The sequence below is a fragment of the Lepisma saccharinum genome, chromosome 16 (assembly GCF_977018435.1).
Source record: "Lepisma saccharinum chromosome 16, izLepSacc3.1, whole genome shotgun sequence".
NCBI classification, from domain to species: domain Eukaryota; kingdom Metazoa; phylum Arthropoda; class Insecta; order Zygentoma; family Lepismatidae; genus Lepisma; species Lepisma saccharinum.
The window spans coordinates 60,676,971-60,694,000 of NC_139244.1; the positions used below are offsets into that span (position 1 = coordinate 60,676,971).

A 17,030-nucleotide genomic window follows, 5' to 3' on the forward strand; every position below is an offset into this window, starting at 1 on the left:
TAATGACTAATTTTCTCATACTTAACTTACTCATGCTCATGCAGCAAGCGCAAATCAAGTAACAAAGACAAATTTCATAAGTGTTTCACTGACAAAACGGGTTCAATGTTTGACTTTCTTAAAGAACGTGCATACGCAGAGAATGTAAAAAAAAAAAAAAGATATAGTCACAAACTTTTTGTACATACGTTAATTGATAAAACAGTATTGGTTTCCTACACTATTGTTTTATTTAAAGGTTCAGTTTCAAAATGATTGTTCACAGATTATTCATAGAAAGAGCCAATTTTTAATTGTGGCCGACGGTCATTAATGTTAACCACGATATTATATAAAAAGGTCACATGTATTGTGAGAATTGGGTAAGTCAAGAATTCTATAATTTTTAAACGAGGAAAAGCAGCCAAAAGTTCTTGTAACTGCACTCGAGATTATGAGTCTTGCAACACACCAAGGTTATAGCAATGAACAAAAATGCACTTATATTACACCTTTTTCAGATGTACAAAGTCCTTAGTCCACATGGTCATTTGTGGCCAAGTCACAATGGCGGTTGAATCATGTCGAGAGAATGCAAGACTGCACGTAGGCACGTCTGCCAGGGCGATGCAGATACCAACGTATGTACGACGTTTTCCTCGTCTTCTACTGTGAAGACTGTGGTAGAGAGTTTAGAGAAAGCAGCTCAATGCAAATAGTTGGGGGAAGCGTTGCCAGATGGCAAGCGAGCTAGAGGCGATCAGGTGCATACAGTGACACCTGATGGTGGAAAAGAGAACTTGATTCAGACCATAAAGCAAGTTTGTGTTTTCATAATGTGACATAGCATAATCCTCAGATTGCCATGTCACACATTTTAAATCAAGAGAAATTTAAGTGTGTGTACAGTTTACATATTACATTTCTCATATGAGCTTCACCCCACAGGTACATACATTTTGATTCCTTTCTTTTTCTATCTTAGAGTCTAGAAAACACCATTAAATGAATATAAGATTAATGTACTTTAATGATAAGTGATTCTGATATCTACAAAATCCTTATGTACATTATTCTATAAATTATTTATTTATCATGATTAAATCAATCCACCTTGGATGACATCATCTTACATAATCTGTTAATGCCAAAACTTAGGAACTGGAAGTCCACAGCAATGAATAGGAAGAACTGTTTAAGGAACTTCTGAGTTAAAACAAGAATGTGGTACTATCAGGCAAGGCTTATGTACAAATGCAGGAAACAACAACTTCAGCAGTAATGGGCAGTTGTCTGCCCCCAGCATGTTACATTTGGTCTGCAGGCTATATTTCACACAAACGAATACTATTGGTGATGGAGCTTAGGGCAACAGGGTGTCTATCAGTCAAGAAACTCAAGACATCAACAGGTGGGTCATAAAGTGGAAAAAAGTCAGGAAATCATGCTTGTGCTCAAGAATTTTTGCTATTTTTTACAGTGTAGTGATTTTACATTGTTATATGCCCAGTGCTCGAAAATTTTTCTTAAAAGCTAGGTGCCAATAAACCACCTATTAGCAATTGTACATACTACAGAGTGTTTCAAAAGTAGTGCAACCCAAACTTTGAAAATTTATATCATGAAAACTGTAAGAGATATTACACCTGGTTTTCTGTACCAAATTGATCATGTATGCTATGACTGGGTTAATAAATTTATGTTAGCATTTATCCAAATAAAAGCAATTACATTATTTGAAAAATCATTGCTAATTTGCTGAGAACATCTGAGAATCGTTTTTCAACAATAAATAACAATTCTTAACAATTTGTGGGATCATTTGTTGGTGTTTGACTTCTCGTAAAACATTTGCTTTGTGAGGTACAGCGGAAGCAGGGTATTTTTCTTTGAAAACTTCTTGCACATGAGTGTAAGAATTATTGTAAAATACTCTTCAGCAAAGCACACGCACTTCTCCTATATATACACCATACTGAATCAATTTAAAAAACAGGCACAGTAGCGATGAAAGTGAGCGAGGAGAATTCAGGATAACCAGGGGCTGTCTAGGATTCTCTCAAGAGTCTAATTTCGATACAAAATCATGATTTATGATTTTTATGTAAGTGTATGGCCAATACTTAGGCACATGTTGTGTGCGTCTGTTGACAATATTTCGATCTGCTTGTTGCCATCTATGGAGATATGTCCCAAAAATGCCACTTTTTCACTCAAACCATAAAATCGTCAGTCAAAAATCCATCATATGTTGCACATGATCAATATTGGTCGTAAATGACAGACATCTAATTATGACCCTTCGATAATTTCTTAGATATTTTTCTGACTCAAAACTGCATTTCTGCAAAAAAATTAACGCTGCCTTCCGCCAGTTATTAATTTATCTAATTTTCTGTATGGCATAAACTGATAATTTTCTGCAATGAAAAATATCTCAATGGATGTGTTTTTATAATGCAGAAAACCCAATGTAAAGATCTCTTACGGTTTTCATGATATACGTTTTCAAAGTTTGGGTTGTGCGACTTTTGAAACATTCTGTATAAGAAGCTGAGCATCACAGTATTCAAAACATCGCTAAATCATTTGAGAAAGCAGGAAATGGGGACAAAGAGTAACAAATTATTACTGAATCTATGGAATGTTCACAACATAGATCAAAAAAATAATTTTCTAAGTTACGCTGTACTGCAATTTGAACTTAGAATCTTCAAAATTCCGTACATATTACAGCAAAAGATCAGTCACCAGGCTGAAATTTTTAGTCGCCATGGCGACTTGCATTTTTCGAGCCCTGTATATACTGTAATGGTAGAACCAGTACATGATCCTTTTCTATTTTTAATGTGGGTATATGTTCATTAATATTATTTGTTTTTGGTTTAGTGAAGGTAATATTTGTTATCCAGTTTCTAATGTAACCGGCTATGGAGCTGGCCTACGTGCCTGGGAAGGCCAGTCATTCAGAAGGTGGGTAGTTTAAAAACTTGTCCTTTCAAGACCCGGAGGCTGTTTTCGAATCACCTATATAAGGGATTCTATTGAGTTGCGGGGGTTGGCATTTTTTCGTTGCTTAGGCAAGAGGAGAGACCTAGGAAGGTTCTCTCGATGCTCGTAGTAGTGGCTGTGACTAGTCTAGAGGGCTAGCGGTCACGGGTCAACCATTTTCTTGGAGATAGTACTGATGGTTTCGGCCAACGTATGAATTTCGTTTTTGATTTTTTGCACCCAAGTTATGGTTTTATATTAAAGAACGATGTTTTTAGTAGTGGCTGTGACTAGTCTAGAAGGCTAGCAATCTCTATTCTGCACACACACACACATACATCAAAAATATGTCTTTTCTACTAATTTGAATCATGTGGGGGTTGTTTCATTTGTAATTCATTTGTACATATTTAAACAAGAAATAAATAGTGTTCTTAAATATTTTAATCTGAACGTCCAAGCTTTCATTCATGAGAAAAGAAAGAGTTTCCCTTATATCCATGGTACAGAATAATAACAATAAATTGTACGATAGTTATTCTAAGATGTGTTTTTTCGAATGAATTGTATTGTTAGTTTATTATGTTTTTGCATCTTATTCACCTGTGGCAGTAACGGAACAAGTAACAGGTAGAGCCAATGCAGGTTACTGTTCGTTAAACAGAGGAAAAGAAGGCAAAGCAATACCTGTACTGGGATTTGATAAAATTTTATATTTGGAAATCGAAAATTGTATTGATTGATTGATTTGGTGTTTTACGTCCACTTTAAGCACAGTAAGGCTAAATCGGTACTGGACATACAGTTTATAGTGGAATCCAAACCACTAGGTGCCTCGCCCGGGTATCTACCCTGAGACCCTTGATTACAATGCGACGATGCGACCACTGTGCCATCGGGAGGCACTGAAAATTGTATTGAGTTGTTGTTAAAATTTGTTCACTTTGTTTCTTAAGAATCACATTCTTATGTGCATGAAGTTTTATAAAAATATTAAATAGAGTAATGTGGCCATTCCTCATCCAGAATGAAGTCTGAAGCATTAATGATTAATGCAAGTCTTAATAACTTGTTAAAGTACAGCTTTGGTTTTCATCTTAACTGGCCTTGTGGTATGAGTTTTTCTTTAAATAAAATATATATTTTCTTAATTTCCAAATATACATAAGTAGGGGGTGATTAAATAAATGTCGAGATAAAGGAGGTGGGGGAGAAAGATCAAGAAAAAGTCATAAATTTTGGATTTCTTATTTCGATAGATATCCTGTGTACAGCAGAAGGTTACACTGCATATTGAACATCTGCTTTAGAATGCATCGAAAAAGTTAGTGAACCAACATTACCATTTAATACAGGAGCAAGAGTTCCATGACTAATCGATGGTACTAAGAAACACTATTTCTAAAAAATATGTAAAAAGTAAAAAGAAATTGTACAGCATGTTTCAAAATGATTTTAACTATAACAACATAGATCCCACTTTAAATTGTAGGTCCAGTCCTGATTAGCCTTACTCTGCATAAAGTGAACTTAAAACACGAAATCAACCAACTAAATCATTGCAAAGAAACACCACCATCCATTACCTTGTCACCAATACATCCCAGAGTCAAAATTTACCTTTCTTGCATGGAAGCTGCTTAGTTTCCCAGTCAGATAAAAAGATCATGTTTGCTGCATGGTTGCCAATAAAATCTTGCTCATGTTTGACATTGTAATTGACATTCGTCTCTTATTTCCCCTTAATGATTAAATTAAGAAGTGAGACAAGTATTATTTTATCTGCACAGTCAAACTCAAAATCATGATAAAAAAGTAAAATTAGTGCTCCCATGTGCTTTGTACCATGCCATGAAGGCGTATAGGGGATGTGGGGTTAGGGCCCAATACTTTCTTGAGCACTGCTCAGCTGGAAGTGATGTGATCAGCACCACGTCCCTGGCTGCCTTAACCCCCCATAGTTTCCTCCAGGTACCCACTTTATACGATGCTGGGCGGGTGCCGGAGCTGCTTGAAGAGGCTGATAAAGTCCAAATCATGATATTAAATATAATTTCAAAATATATATATATATATATCACATGGTTTAGCCATAACCAATTTAAATACTTAAGAACCTCATTTTTGTTAACACAACAACAATAGCTATATATATTCTCCCCATTCAATTATGACAGTCAGTTCAATTAAATCGTCAATACATCCATAAGTCTACATTAAGTCCACTACAGAGCTGCCCAAAACCCCCAGAATCAACACGGCCCGGAGCAATCTACCCTTAAAACTCAAAATTTCTCCTTTAGAATTTCTCAGCCTAACAGGAAGCAAACAAATGATGCAAAAAATGGTAGACAGAAAATAGAATTCAAGTGGAAGTGGTCATATCGAATTTTGTCTCAGCTTTCATGTCAAATATTTGCAAATCTAGTTACAAAGTTGGCATCTACACCACTTCATCCTTCTGATACTAGTTGTCTGTGACTAGGGTTACCAGATCGCTGTAAGGAAAATGTAGGATATGCTGTCCCAAAATGTAGGACATTAAGTCAAAATATAGGACACAAAACATTCTCAATAAATAATACATATTTCTATAGGACACGTTAGAGAGTAGTTGAAAAATGACACTTTTCAGTTTTAAAAAAATGAATTCTTAATGAATTTTGAAATGCAAATTTTCAAAACATGCAATCATACTAATCAGTGCACCTCTTACTACATGATTGAAGTGGTACTTCTCAGAGGAGAAATTTTTTATCAAAATGTCAGGTTTAATCAAACTATATTCATGTTAGAGTGGACAATCAAAATATCTGAAATAATAATGACCAGTACCAAACATTTTACAGACTTTATGAAAGAATAATTTCTCTCGTGAGTCTGTTGTGCTGATGGTAATGAAAAGTACTCTCAACGTTTGAATTATGACCTGTAATGGCAAACAAATATTCAGCAATTGCTGTAATTTAAAATGGTTCCAGAAGTTTCATCTTGGATAGTTTTTAGTTCAATAACAGTGTGTCTACAAAAATAACACATCTAGAATTCTTGACTTTTTCTGCACTTTTCTAGACCTATTTTCCATTTTTCTTAATGTTTATTTATTCGACCCCTACTTAGGTAAAGTTGGAAATTAGTAATTAAGGAAATAAATATTTATTTAATGAAAATCCCTACCAAAGGGCCAGTTAAGATGAAAAGTGAAGCTGAATTTAAGAAGAGAATCAGATCTGCTTTCTCGTATTAATGCATCCTGAACTGTTTGGCAGACAAGCGAGGCTTTGGCATCTGGACTCACAGCCAGTATAATCTTATTTGTGGCTTGTTTTGGTTGTCCCTATATGTTTGTGACTGTCCCTTCATCCATCTTATGTTACCACGATTCATCCTCATCTTTGCGATTAGCCAAAAGGGACAGAAAAATGTGAAGTAAAATAAACTAAATCAACCAATCAGTCATTATGATAGCAAAAATTCTTGACCACAAGAATAATTTCTTGCCTTTTTATTGACGTCTTGACCTACTTGTTGATTTGTTTTTATTTTTTCTTGACTTCTATGACTTTCCTGACTGGCAGACACACTGAATAACTTTTTTCTCTATACCCCTGCTTTACAATCAAATTATATTGAATAAGAATGGACAACACCTTGTTCCATCAGTATAAATCCTAAGGCAAGAAATTCTACTCAGGCATTGAACAGTGACGTTATCAGAAAGTGGTCCCAAAACTTTGTTCATTAATTGCTTCCATTCTCCCGTTTGTTTAATAGCAGGACAAACGTTTTTCTTTTTGGGCAATGAATGTATCAAAATAAATTTCACTATTGAGTTTGGAAGCGCAGTCCATAGACTTGTAACTTGCATATTTTTTTCTGTTACGTATTTTCCTAATTAATATTATATGGGGCACAAAATATAAGACATTTATGATATTTTTCAAATTCCTCCCAGACGCCGGACATAAGGCTATAATGTAGAACATGTCCGGGAAAAACCGGACGTCTGGTAACCTGGCGTAGGGATGTGACGACCTCATCACCCAGTGACTTGTTCACTGCAGTTAGTCAACCAACAGAGTGAAATGGTCAACATTTTGCTCTATTGGGATTTACAGAGCTGTCCTGTCATGGCTCTATGAGTGTCCCACAATCGGCAGAAGTGGGGTATGGTTGGTGGACTACTATGTGATCCTCCCAGCTAGATCCAAGGGATCCGCTGACCAACGACAGGTGCGGTCCTCCATTCATATTGGGGGGTAGGCGTAGAGCTGACAACTCTGCACTGTAAAAAGACATGTCAAGAAACAGCAACATGAGGCCATGGATGTTCCCAAGGTAAAATATTCCGGAGGTAAAATAGTCCCCCATTCGGATCTCCGGGTGGGGACTACTTTGGGAGGTCCCTGGACTAAGGATAAGATCTACAATAGGAATAAGGATATTAAATTAGGCACCTGGAATGTTCTGAGCCTTTACCGGCCTGGGGCATTTCAGTGTACAGTTAATGAGATAGTGAAGTATAAATTAGATGTAGTTGCTGTCCAGGAAGTTAGGTGGCCAGCAGAAGGGAATTGTAAAACTAAAAATTATACTTTTTTCTATGGTGGTACTGAAAATCATAATTTTGGAACAGGCTTTTTCATAAATAATAGAATTATCTCAGCTCGTAAAACAGTAGAATTTATTAATGATAGGATATCATATGCAGTTTTACAGGGTAGGTGGTGTAAAATTATTTTAATAAACATGCATGCACCAACGGAAGATAAAGATGATACTACTAAAGATGATTTTAATGCAGAGTTAGAACAGGTCTTTGATAAATTTTCTCAATATGATATGAAAATTCTGTTAGGTGACTGTAATGCACAGATTGGCAAAGAAGAGACATTTAAACCCACGATTGGTAAAGAAAGTCTTCATGAATTAAGTAATGATAATGGTGTAAGATTGATTACTTTTGCAACCTCAAAGAATTTAATTGTGAAAAGTACCACTTTTAAACATAAAGATATTCATAAATATACCTGGACTTCTCCAGATGGTAAAACTTATAATCAGATAGATCATATTCTCATTGATAAGAGAGGGCATACTAGTATAATTGACGTTCGTACACATAGAGGTGCTGACTGTGCCAGCAACCATTATTTAGTAATTGCTAAATTAAGAGAAAGACTCGCAGTGATAAATCATAAGCAACAAAATCTAAAAGTTCTAAAATTTAATACAGGAAAATTTGCTGATGAAAGAATTAAGAAAGATTACCAAATTAAACTGTCAAATAGATTTGATGTTTTGCAGGATTTAAATGATGATGAAAATATAAATGAAACAGACGTAAATAAGAATTGGGAGCACATACGTAATGCAATAGAATCAGCAGCTAAAGAAAGTATAGGATACCATAAACCAAGAAAAAATAAGCCATGGTTTGATAATGAATGTCATAATCTAATAGAAATAAGAAATCAGGCTAGACTTAGGTGGTTAAATAACTCTGATTATACAAATCTAAACAATTATAATAGAATAAAGCAAGAAGTTAACCGCACGTTTAGAAGTAAAAAAAAGAGATTACTTGAAAAGCAAAATTAACGAAATTGAAACACACAGCAAAAACAAAAATATCAGAGATTTATATAAAGGTGTAAATGAGTTTAGAAAGGGGTGGCAACCTAAAGTAAACTTGATAAAAGATAAAGACGGTGATTTTCTAGCTGACCCAAGCAATATTCTAAATAGATGGAAGAACTACTTTAATGACCTTTTAAATGTCAATGTAGGAGATAAATCAGAAGTAAATGAAGTCCACACAGCAGAACCTTTAGTTCCAGAACCTAACTTGACTGAAGTTAAAGATGCTATTAAAAGGCTAAAGAATAACAAAGCACCTGGCATTGATTTAATACCAGCTGAGTTAATTAAATATGGTGGAAATTCATTAATATGTCAAATTCATAAATTAATTTGTTTAATATGGAATAAAGAAGAAATCCCTCAACAGTGGAAAGAATCCATAATTGTTCCTGTGTTTAAAAAAGGTGATAAAATGAACTGCAATAATTACCGTGGAATTTCTCTACTCTCAACAACATATAAAATATTATCTAACATTATTTTAACAAGACTAACCCCATATGCTAATGAAATTATAGGTGATTATCAATGTGGATTTAAACGTAACAGATCAACTACAGATCAAATTTTTCACATCAGACAGACACTTGAAAAAAAGTGGGAATATAATCAAAATGTCCATCAGCTATTCATTGATTTCAAAAAAGCATATGATTCGGTCAAAAGAGAGAAATTATATAATATATTAGTCGAGTTTGGAATAGCTAAGAAGCTTGTTAGTATGATAAAAATATGCACCAGTGAAACAGAAAGTAAAATTTGTGTGGGTAATAATATGTCTGACAAATTTTCAATTCATGATGGGTTAAAACAAGGAGATGCATTATCTCCATTGCTCTTTAATTTTGCCGTAGAATATGCTGTTAGGAAGGTAAAAGAAACTAACGAAGGACTAAAATTAAATGGTATGACTCAGTTGTTAGCATATGCAGATGATATAGACTTATTAGGGGATGATATAAATACAATTAAGAATAATGTTAAAATATTTTTCAAAACTGCTAAAGAGATAGGTTTGGAAGTTAACAAAAAGAAAACTAAATATATGCTTACAGGCCGAAACCAAGTGTTAGGTAATAATCAAAATCTAATTATTGATAAAAACCCGTTTGAACCAGTTTCCAAATTCAAATACTTAGGAGTAATATTAACAAATGAAAATTATATTAAAGAGGAAATAAAAAGTAGGCTTAATTCAGGAAATGCATGTTACTTCTCTCTTCATAAACTTTTGTGTTCTCGTTTAATATCTAAGAAACTAAAAGTTAAAATTTACAAAACAGTAATTTTGCCTGTAGTATTATATGGGTGTGAAACTTGGTCCCTTACATTGAAAGAGGAACATAAATTGAGAGTATTTGAAAATATGATCCTTAGGAAAATCTTTAGACCTAAACGGGATGAGGAGACAGGTGAGTGGAGAAGGTTACATAATTTAGAACTACATAATTTGTATTCATGTCCAGATATTATTAGAATAATTAAATCAAGAAGACTTAGGTGGGCAGGCCATGTGGCACGAATGGGAGAGGAAAAAGGAGTTCACAGGATTCTTGTTGGGAAACCTGATGGTAAGAGACCTGTAGGAAGGCCAAGACGTAGATGGAGAGACAACGTTGAGATGGATTTATAGGAAATTGGTAGGGATGGAAAAGAGTATGTAGATCTTGCTCAAGATAGGGACAGATGGAAGGCCTGTGTTGCTGCAGCCATGAACCTTCGGGTTTAAGAAGGCTAGAGAGTTAGTTAGTTACCTGGTAACCTTATCTCTGACACACTGAACAGTTGACAAAATAGAAATGAAAGAACTCAAAATCCCAAATTTAAGCAACACATAATATAATGTATATTCAGGGCATTATGAGGCAAGTGGCAAAAATTGTTGAAAATACAGGGATATAAGTAGTAGTAATCAGGGTGCGAAATCATTTAAGACTGGTGGGGGGAGAAAGATCTTCATCTACAAACCTCCCTCTCCACAAACATGCATATAAGTATTATAAGATACATATTTATAATGTTATTAATAGTAAAAGTAAATTACTAATTTAATAATATATTATTATTATTAATTACAAAAAAGAAAGAAATTTGTTATATATCAGATATTATGAAGTAGCAAACTACGTCCTTTACTAACTGGTTAAAGATGTTAATAAATTATGAAATAGTTGAAGTGGTTTTATTATGGGTAAGTTTTTATTACGTTTTTGCGTTATGTTAATATAAATCAATTAGATTTCACAGTTACTATTGTTTTGCATTCTTGTTTTACTTTTATTGTGCATATTGATGTAAATTTTATAATGATCTCGAGAGAGAGAAAAAGCATTGAACACTCAGAAGTACACTCATTTGTGTAGGTTTTCGATATTATTCTTAGTACAGTATATTTGAAATTAAAAGTAATTTTTTATCTCCCCCCCCCCGAAAATTTTTGGTGGGTGGGGATTTTTGAGGTCAAGATTGTTGGTGGGGGAAATACCCCCTTCCCCCAGTATTTTGCACCCTGGTAGTAATACAAGCTCTCCGATGACTGTGTTTATCTACGCACCGGATACACATATAATAGTTTGCAACTGTGAACAGGGCAGTATATTCGCTACTGATTCATCATTAGATTGTTACTGTGGTTCTACGTGTTTTAGCCGTAATGTAACAATGTGAACCTCGGATACTTCCGTTATCAGCACAAAAAGTACCACAAGGCATCTGGTCACAAACCTGTAGATATCAAACTTGCATTTGATTTGCAAATATAATTGACATGTAGCTGGGCGTAAACAGCCACATGTAAGCTGTAAGTCCAATAAAATTGATTGTTGTTGATATTTGACATGTAGGCTGAGACAAAATCTGAAATACATGAAATACATATTGAAAACATGGGAACGACACCCTCACCCCTTCAATACCGTATTCACTATTCAACGACAACTGAACGAAACTTTAACCCTCGATCGCTTTCGCCCTCGGCTTTTCTTTTTGTCTTGTTATAATATTGATCAAGACGCCTACCATCTCAGCTTCACATTTACATCTCCTTTGATTTACACTTTACCGATACTCACCGCCCCTCTCCCTAATATTAATTATACCGATTTCGGTCGACACGAATACTACAAAGAATTATGGCCCGACTACACTTTTATTTACACAGACGGTTCCAAAGATGCCGACCGCGTTGGATGTGCCTTTTATGTCCCTCGATACAATGTTGTACGTCAATTTTCCTTATCGTCAGAAGCGTCTATTTACTCGGCAGAGTGCTATGCCATTTATCAGGCTTTGCTCCACGCTCGTGAAGCACACTACACGCAAACTTTAATTCTCACAGATGCCCTCAGTGTATTATTTACGATCGCTCGTTGTGGTAAGGCAGCTTATCGTTTGCAACTCTTTCCCATCTTAATTTTACAGGAGTACTTTCACCTCCACCACAACGACCAACACGTACAGTTCACTTATGTCAAAGCGCATAGCAATCTTAATCCTTATCAAGACCTAGTGGATCTTTAAGCCAAAACAGCTGTGGACGTTCCTTCCCCCTCTCCTATCCGACTTGCCTATACTGATCTTTTACCTCGGGTCAAAAAAAAAATTCATTCCCAGTGGGAAAATTGGGCTCATGCCGCAGTGGCAAAGACCACTACTTATAAATGGTTCAACGATAAACTCCCTATTCGACCCTGGTTTCATCACCTAAAAATGCCTCGTGAAGTGATCACTTGTATCCTACGCCTTAGAACGGGACACGTGACCACAAACGATCATCTGGCAAGAATTCACCAAACTCCCTCTCCCAATTGTACCTGTGGAGAACATAAACAAACCCCCACCCATTTATTTTTTCAATGCCCGCTATGGAATACACAACGTCAGGCACTCTTTCACAGACTCCTTCGAAAAAAGGTTCCATTTCCTCTCTCCTTGCCCTCTTTACTTTCATCACCTTCCCCCTCTACTATGTGGATTCTCTATGGATTTGCTCGACAGTGTGAACTTCGCTTTTGATATCATCCCTCATCATTGCAGTATTATAGTGACAGTGAATTGAAGTGGAACAAAATATTGTGCTGTTTATACTAGTGCGCGAATTTCTAGCCCTCAATGTTTTCAGACCGTTGCCCAAGACTGCTACCATACAAGCGGTGAGGGGCATGAAGAAGAAGAAGAAGAAGACAAAATCTGATATTGACTCTTCATTCTGAATACATTTTTCACTATTTCTCATTTTGTTGGTTCACTTCCCCCTACCCCTGAGATGACTGCTGATCTTCTGGCTGGTAGGCTATGATGTTCGGTCTACTGGATGTGTTTCTCGCTTCGTTTTACAGCTAATAATGTGGTTGGTAGTTTGTCATTTTTCACAAAATTTTTGTGTTCCTTGCAACATGTGCAGGAAATGACATCCCAGATACGATCAAATGTTGTGTTGGGTTGCCAGCATCCAGGCGGCAAAACTCTTTTTTGAACGGCTGTAGCGTCGAATCGATGCATCGAGAAAAATGTTACTGAGAAAAGTTGATTGTTTTGATGTCCTCTATACGAATCTGTGGTCCGTGGGTGTCATTAAAATGACACCCTGTATATTAGGCAAATTACACCCGGCCATGCAGGCCCAAAAAGGGTAATATATGGAGATACAGTATACTCAGCCTGAGTCCAGAATGTATTGGTCTCTCCCAGTCAGCAAGGTTCTGCCATGCCAACTCAGAAGCCATAGCCAATGGCAGACCTTACCTTCGTCACATGTATATTCCGTCTACATGACGTCACAAATAAGTTCTTGTACACTATGGGCTTACAACATGCCAGATTTTATGCCAGTTGGCAACATGCAGGGTTATGTGCTACCAGCAACCACCATTGAGATTCTCATACCTAGCAGCGACTGGGTCAAAGAACGAGCATGCTAATTATGTCTCTCTTGGAGGGAATGCATTTGTGGGAAGTGATTTCTTTCCTTCTTTCCTGTGGGGTCAGAACTTTGGAAATTGTTTCTCTTTTATTGCCTTTTTCACATTAGTCTATCAAAATGACTGATAAATACACATTCTATTTTTAAGGAACTGATATAATGTTTTCAAGAAACAAGGCAAATTATTATTCATTAACTTTATGGTAAATTATGTTCAAATAATTATGCAAGTTGTTAATGCTGAATTATTCTTTCAGGATTCAAAAATCCAAGCATCACCTATAAAACATGACCAAAGCAGTTGCACAGTTAATGAGGATAAATCTGTGACACCACAAACACCTCGAGCATCACCTTCAGTCACGCCATGCAAGAAAATGCGCACAGATAACCTACAGGAGTCTGAAGTGGATGGAAAGGAATTCACCAATGAGAATATCACAAGAAAATTTGCAATGCCTGTGACAGTGGAACCTGTAGAAAATCATCCTAACTTAAGTGGTGAAAACAAATTATTTTTTGTAAAGTATTCTTCGAGAGAAATCTCTGAAATGCCTAGACACGCACATGGTGCTGCCCTTTCTGCTAATATAGCACAATCATCATCACCGTCACCTCTCCCATGCCAACCAGGAAGTGATGTAATGGAATCTGCTTTTGCTAACAATCTATCGGTGGAAGATACAGATGGGAACCCAGACCTTCCTAGAGCGTCAGTTCACATAAAATTGCCAAATTTGGGTTCAGTTAATACACCACAACCTCCTGCTGCTGGAACATTAAGCATTTGTGGATTACCAGATTCTGATGAACAGGATATGGTTGGCATTTCAACGGCAGCAACTAGCAAAACTTCTCTTTTGCAATCCAAATCCCAAACCATTCCAAAAGTGGCTACATTGGTTCACCATTCAGTAACCACTGCTGAGAATTCTACAGCTAAAAATAATTCTTTGAGTGTATCAGCTTTGGAAACCGGTCGAAAGCTTGGGATCCCTGTAATATCACGTGTGGTTAAACAATGTAAATCTGGTACCCACTCACTCTCCTCCAGCATGGAGCATAATGTGGAATCGTCAAAGTCTGTCAATGAAGCTTTAAGTGCAGAAAATGATGTTCACATGGAATCATGTGTTTCATGTGATGTACCCATAATTGCTAATGGGGAAGATACACAATCACCTTCAGCAACTGTTGGGAAAACAGAAAGCTTTTCAGAGAAGAATGGAGTGGACTCTTTAGTATCTAGTGATCCAACATTGCAGAATAGAAGTGAGGTAACGGAGCCAAGTTGCATATCAGATGCTGTTATGGAAGAAGCAGACATCCCAAATGCAGAAAATGTACCATCAGTGTCACAGCAGCAGCCTTCATCTGTTTATAGTTTTGCTTCATATACATTAAGAAACAGGGAATGTAAAAAATATCCAAGGAAAGGACGTCCAGGTATGTATATCACAGGAATGATGGAATACTTATTTGCAGAGGTAATATATGTAACTCAGGAATTGCAAAGTCGTCCTGTTTATAATTACTATTTCTTACTAGTGAAGGATTTCTTTGAAAGTAACAATCCTGTTGTTCACGTTTGCTCATCTTGATATTCAATTTACAATAAACGTTGTCACCTTTTAAAGGGTGTCTGGAAAGTCACACACAAAGTCAAGTGAGTATTTACTTTGTCTATGTAGGTATTTTTTAAAGCTTAAAGAAGAAAGCAACCCCTTTTATGATTGTTTAGTATGGGGAAAAGTTACTAAGGTGAAAAAAAAAATAATATTTTTTTACGAAGTAAAATGAAAGATGAATAAAAGACAGCTATGGTGTCAGTTCCAATAATTTTCAATGTGTATCAATGGTCTCAGCTCCGGTGCCACCCAGCATCATATAAAGTGAGTACCATGATCAAGAAAGTGTGGGGCCCTAACCCCACACTCCCTATAAGCCTTATGGCGTGGTGCATAGCACAGGAGAGCACTTTTTTTTGTATCAATGGTCTGTGTGGGTATTTATCGTAATGCGAAAAGAACAATACATTTTTATGCATTTTAATAATTCGAGTTGATTTATGGGGTGAATTATAACATATTCATAAGAGGTATTTTGTTTTATACTACGAGGTGTATTGGTGACAGTGGTTGTGTCAGAGGGTACTACCAGGTGTGCCCAACATCTGGCTACATTATTCAATCAATACCAAGATGAAATTTGAAATTTATCATTGTGTGGATTTTCAGACATGTTTGTACTGACTAAGATGACCAACTCTCCCATATATCCCACGATCTCCCATGTTAGAGCTATTTTTTTTTTATCCTCCCGGCTCCTGTATTGACATTCTACAGTGCCTTCCGACAGAGTCTTCTGCAGAGTGGCGGCTATTACACCAGGCAGCGAGAGCGCGTCTGCCATCAAACTGGGTGCTACATCCGCATAAATGGAACCGCTAGCTATGAAATGATATAAACTGGTACAATTACACGGACAGTTGAAATTGAAATGCGCATGTACCTTGTTACAAGAGGTGTTGGAAATGATGTCCTCTTGCTTCCACACATTTATGGCAATTTTTAAGGAAATTTTCACTAACAACACGTTTCAGTTCCTCTTCCGAAATTGCTTGAAATTTCTCTCCTAATATTTTCTTTCAATTCTTCTAATGTATGGCTTCAAGTTTAAAAGCTTGGTAGCTCATCATGCAAATACCTGTTTCTTGTGCAAGGCACTGGAGAGATTTTTGAAAAGTGTGTTCCAATCATGCTCCAACACAGTCTAGTTTCTCCCCAGTAAGCACACACTGTATCCCCATCGCTTCTTATCAAGAGCAGACCCTGTTTCCCTAAATTTGCTCCTAAGTTCTCGAACATTGTCTCTCTGTGGAACAGGAACATCTGGGAATTTGCCTGCCAAAAGCCTTCTGACTTCCCTACAAGACTTCATAATGATGTAAGAATCGTACATAAAAATGCATTGTTTTAAATTGTGGGTGGCATTATTAGACAGCAGAAAAGCACCAGGAAAACATAAACTAAAACAATGCAATCTAAAACATTTGTTAACACCTTAACACTTCACAAACACTTGGAAACTGGACACCAGCTATCGGGATACTGAATCACTGATGCATCAAGTACCAAGGTCAGCATAAAGCTGTGGGTATAAATGTTGGGAGACTCCCTCCCACCACCCGGCGTGTTAACCGCCACTTCACAGAAGTAATGACAGTGAAGAGCAGTGTATTTCTCGTATATATTTCACAAACAATCAAGGTTGCGAAATTTAAATTCAATCTAATATAATATGAGTTTGGCGAATGCCAGAGAATACTTCACGTTGACTTCAAGATCTTTCACTTTTAGCCTTCAGCGGCAGAAGTAATTGATCGAGTTGTTTTTTAAGTCCACTTTATGCACAGAAAGGCTAATTGGGATTGGACCTACATTTTAAAGTGGGGTCTGAACCACTTTGTATCAAACCTGAGACCCCTTGATTACAA

The 17,030-nt window shown here is 36.3% G+C and overlaps 1 protein-coding gene across 4 annotated transcripts in view; it reads left to right on the plus strand.

The window, feature by feature from the left end:
• Positions 1–17,030, plus strand: part of LOC146000112 (uncharacterized) — a 61,281-nt gene that overhangs the window by 32,669 nt on the left and 11,582 nt on the right. For all 4 annotated transcript variants that reach the window (XM_083137456.1, XM_083137458.1, XM_083137459.1 and 1 more), the window contains exon 4: positions 13,792–14,980. In XM_083137456.1, coding sequence (XP_082993582.1) covers positions 13,792–14,980 — 1,189 coding nt within the window. The remainder of the gene's footprint in view (positions 1–13,791; positions 14,981–17,030) is intronic.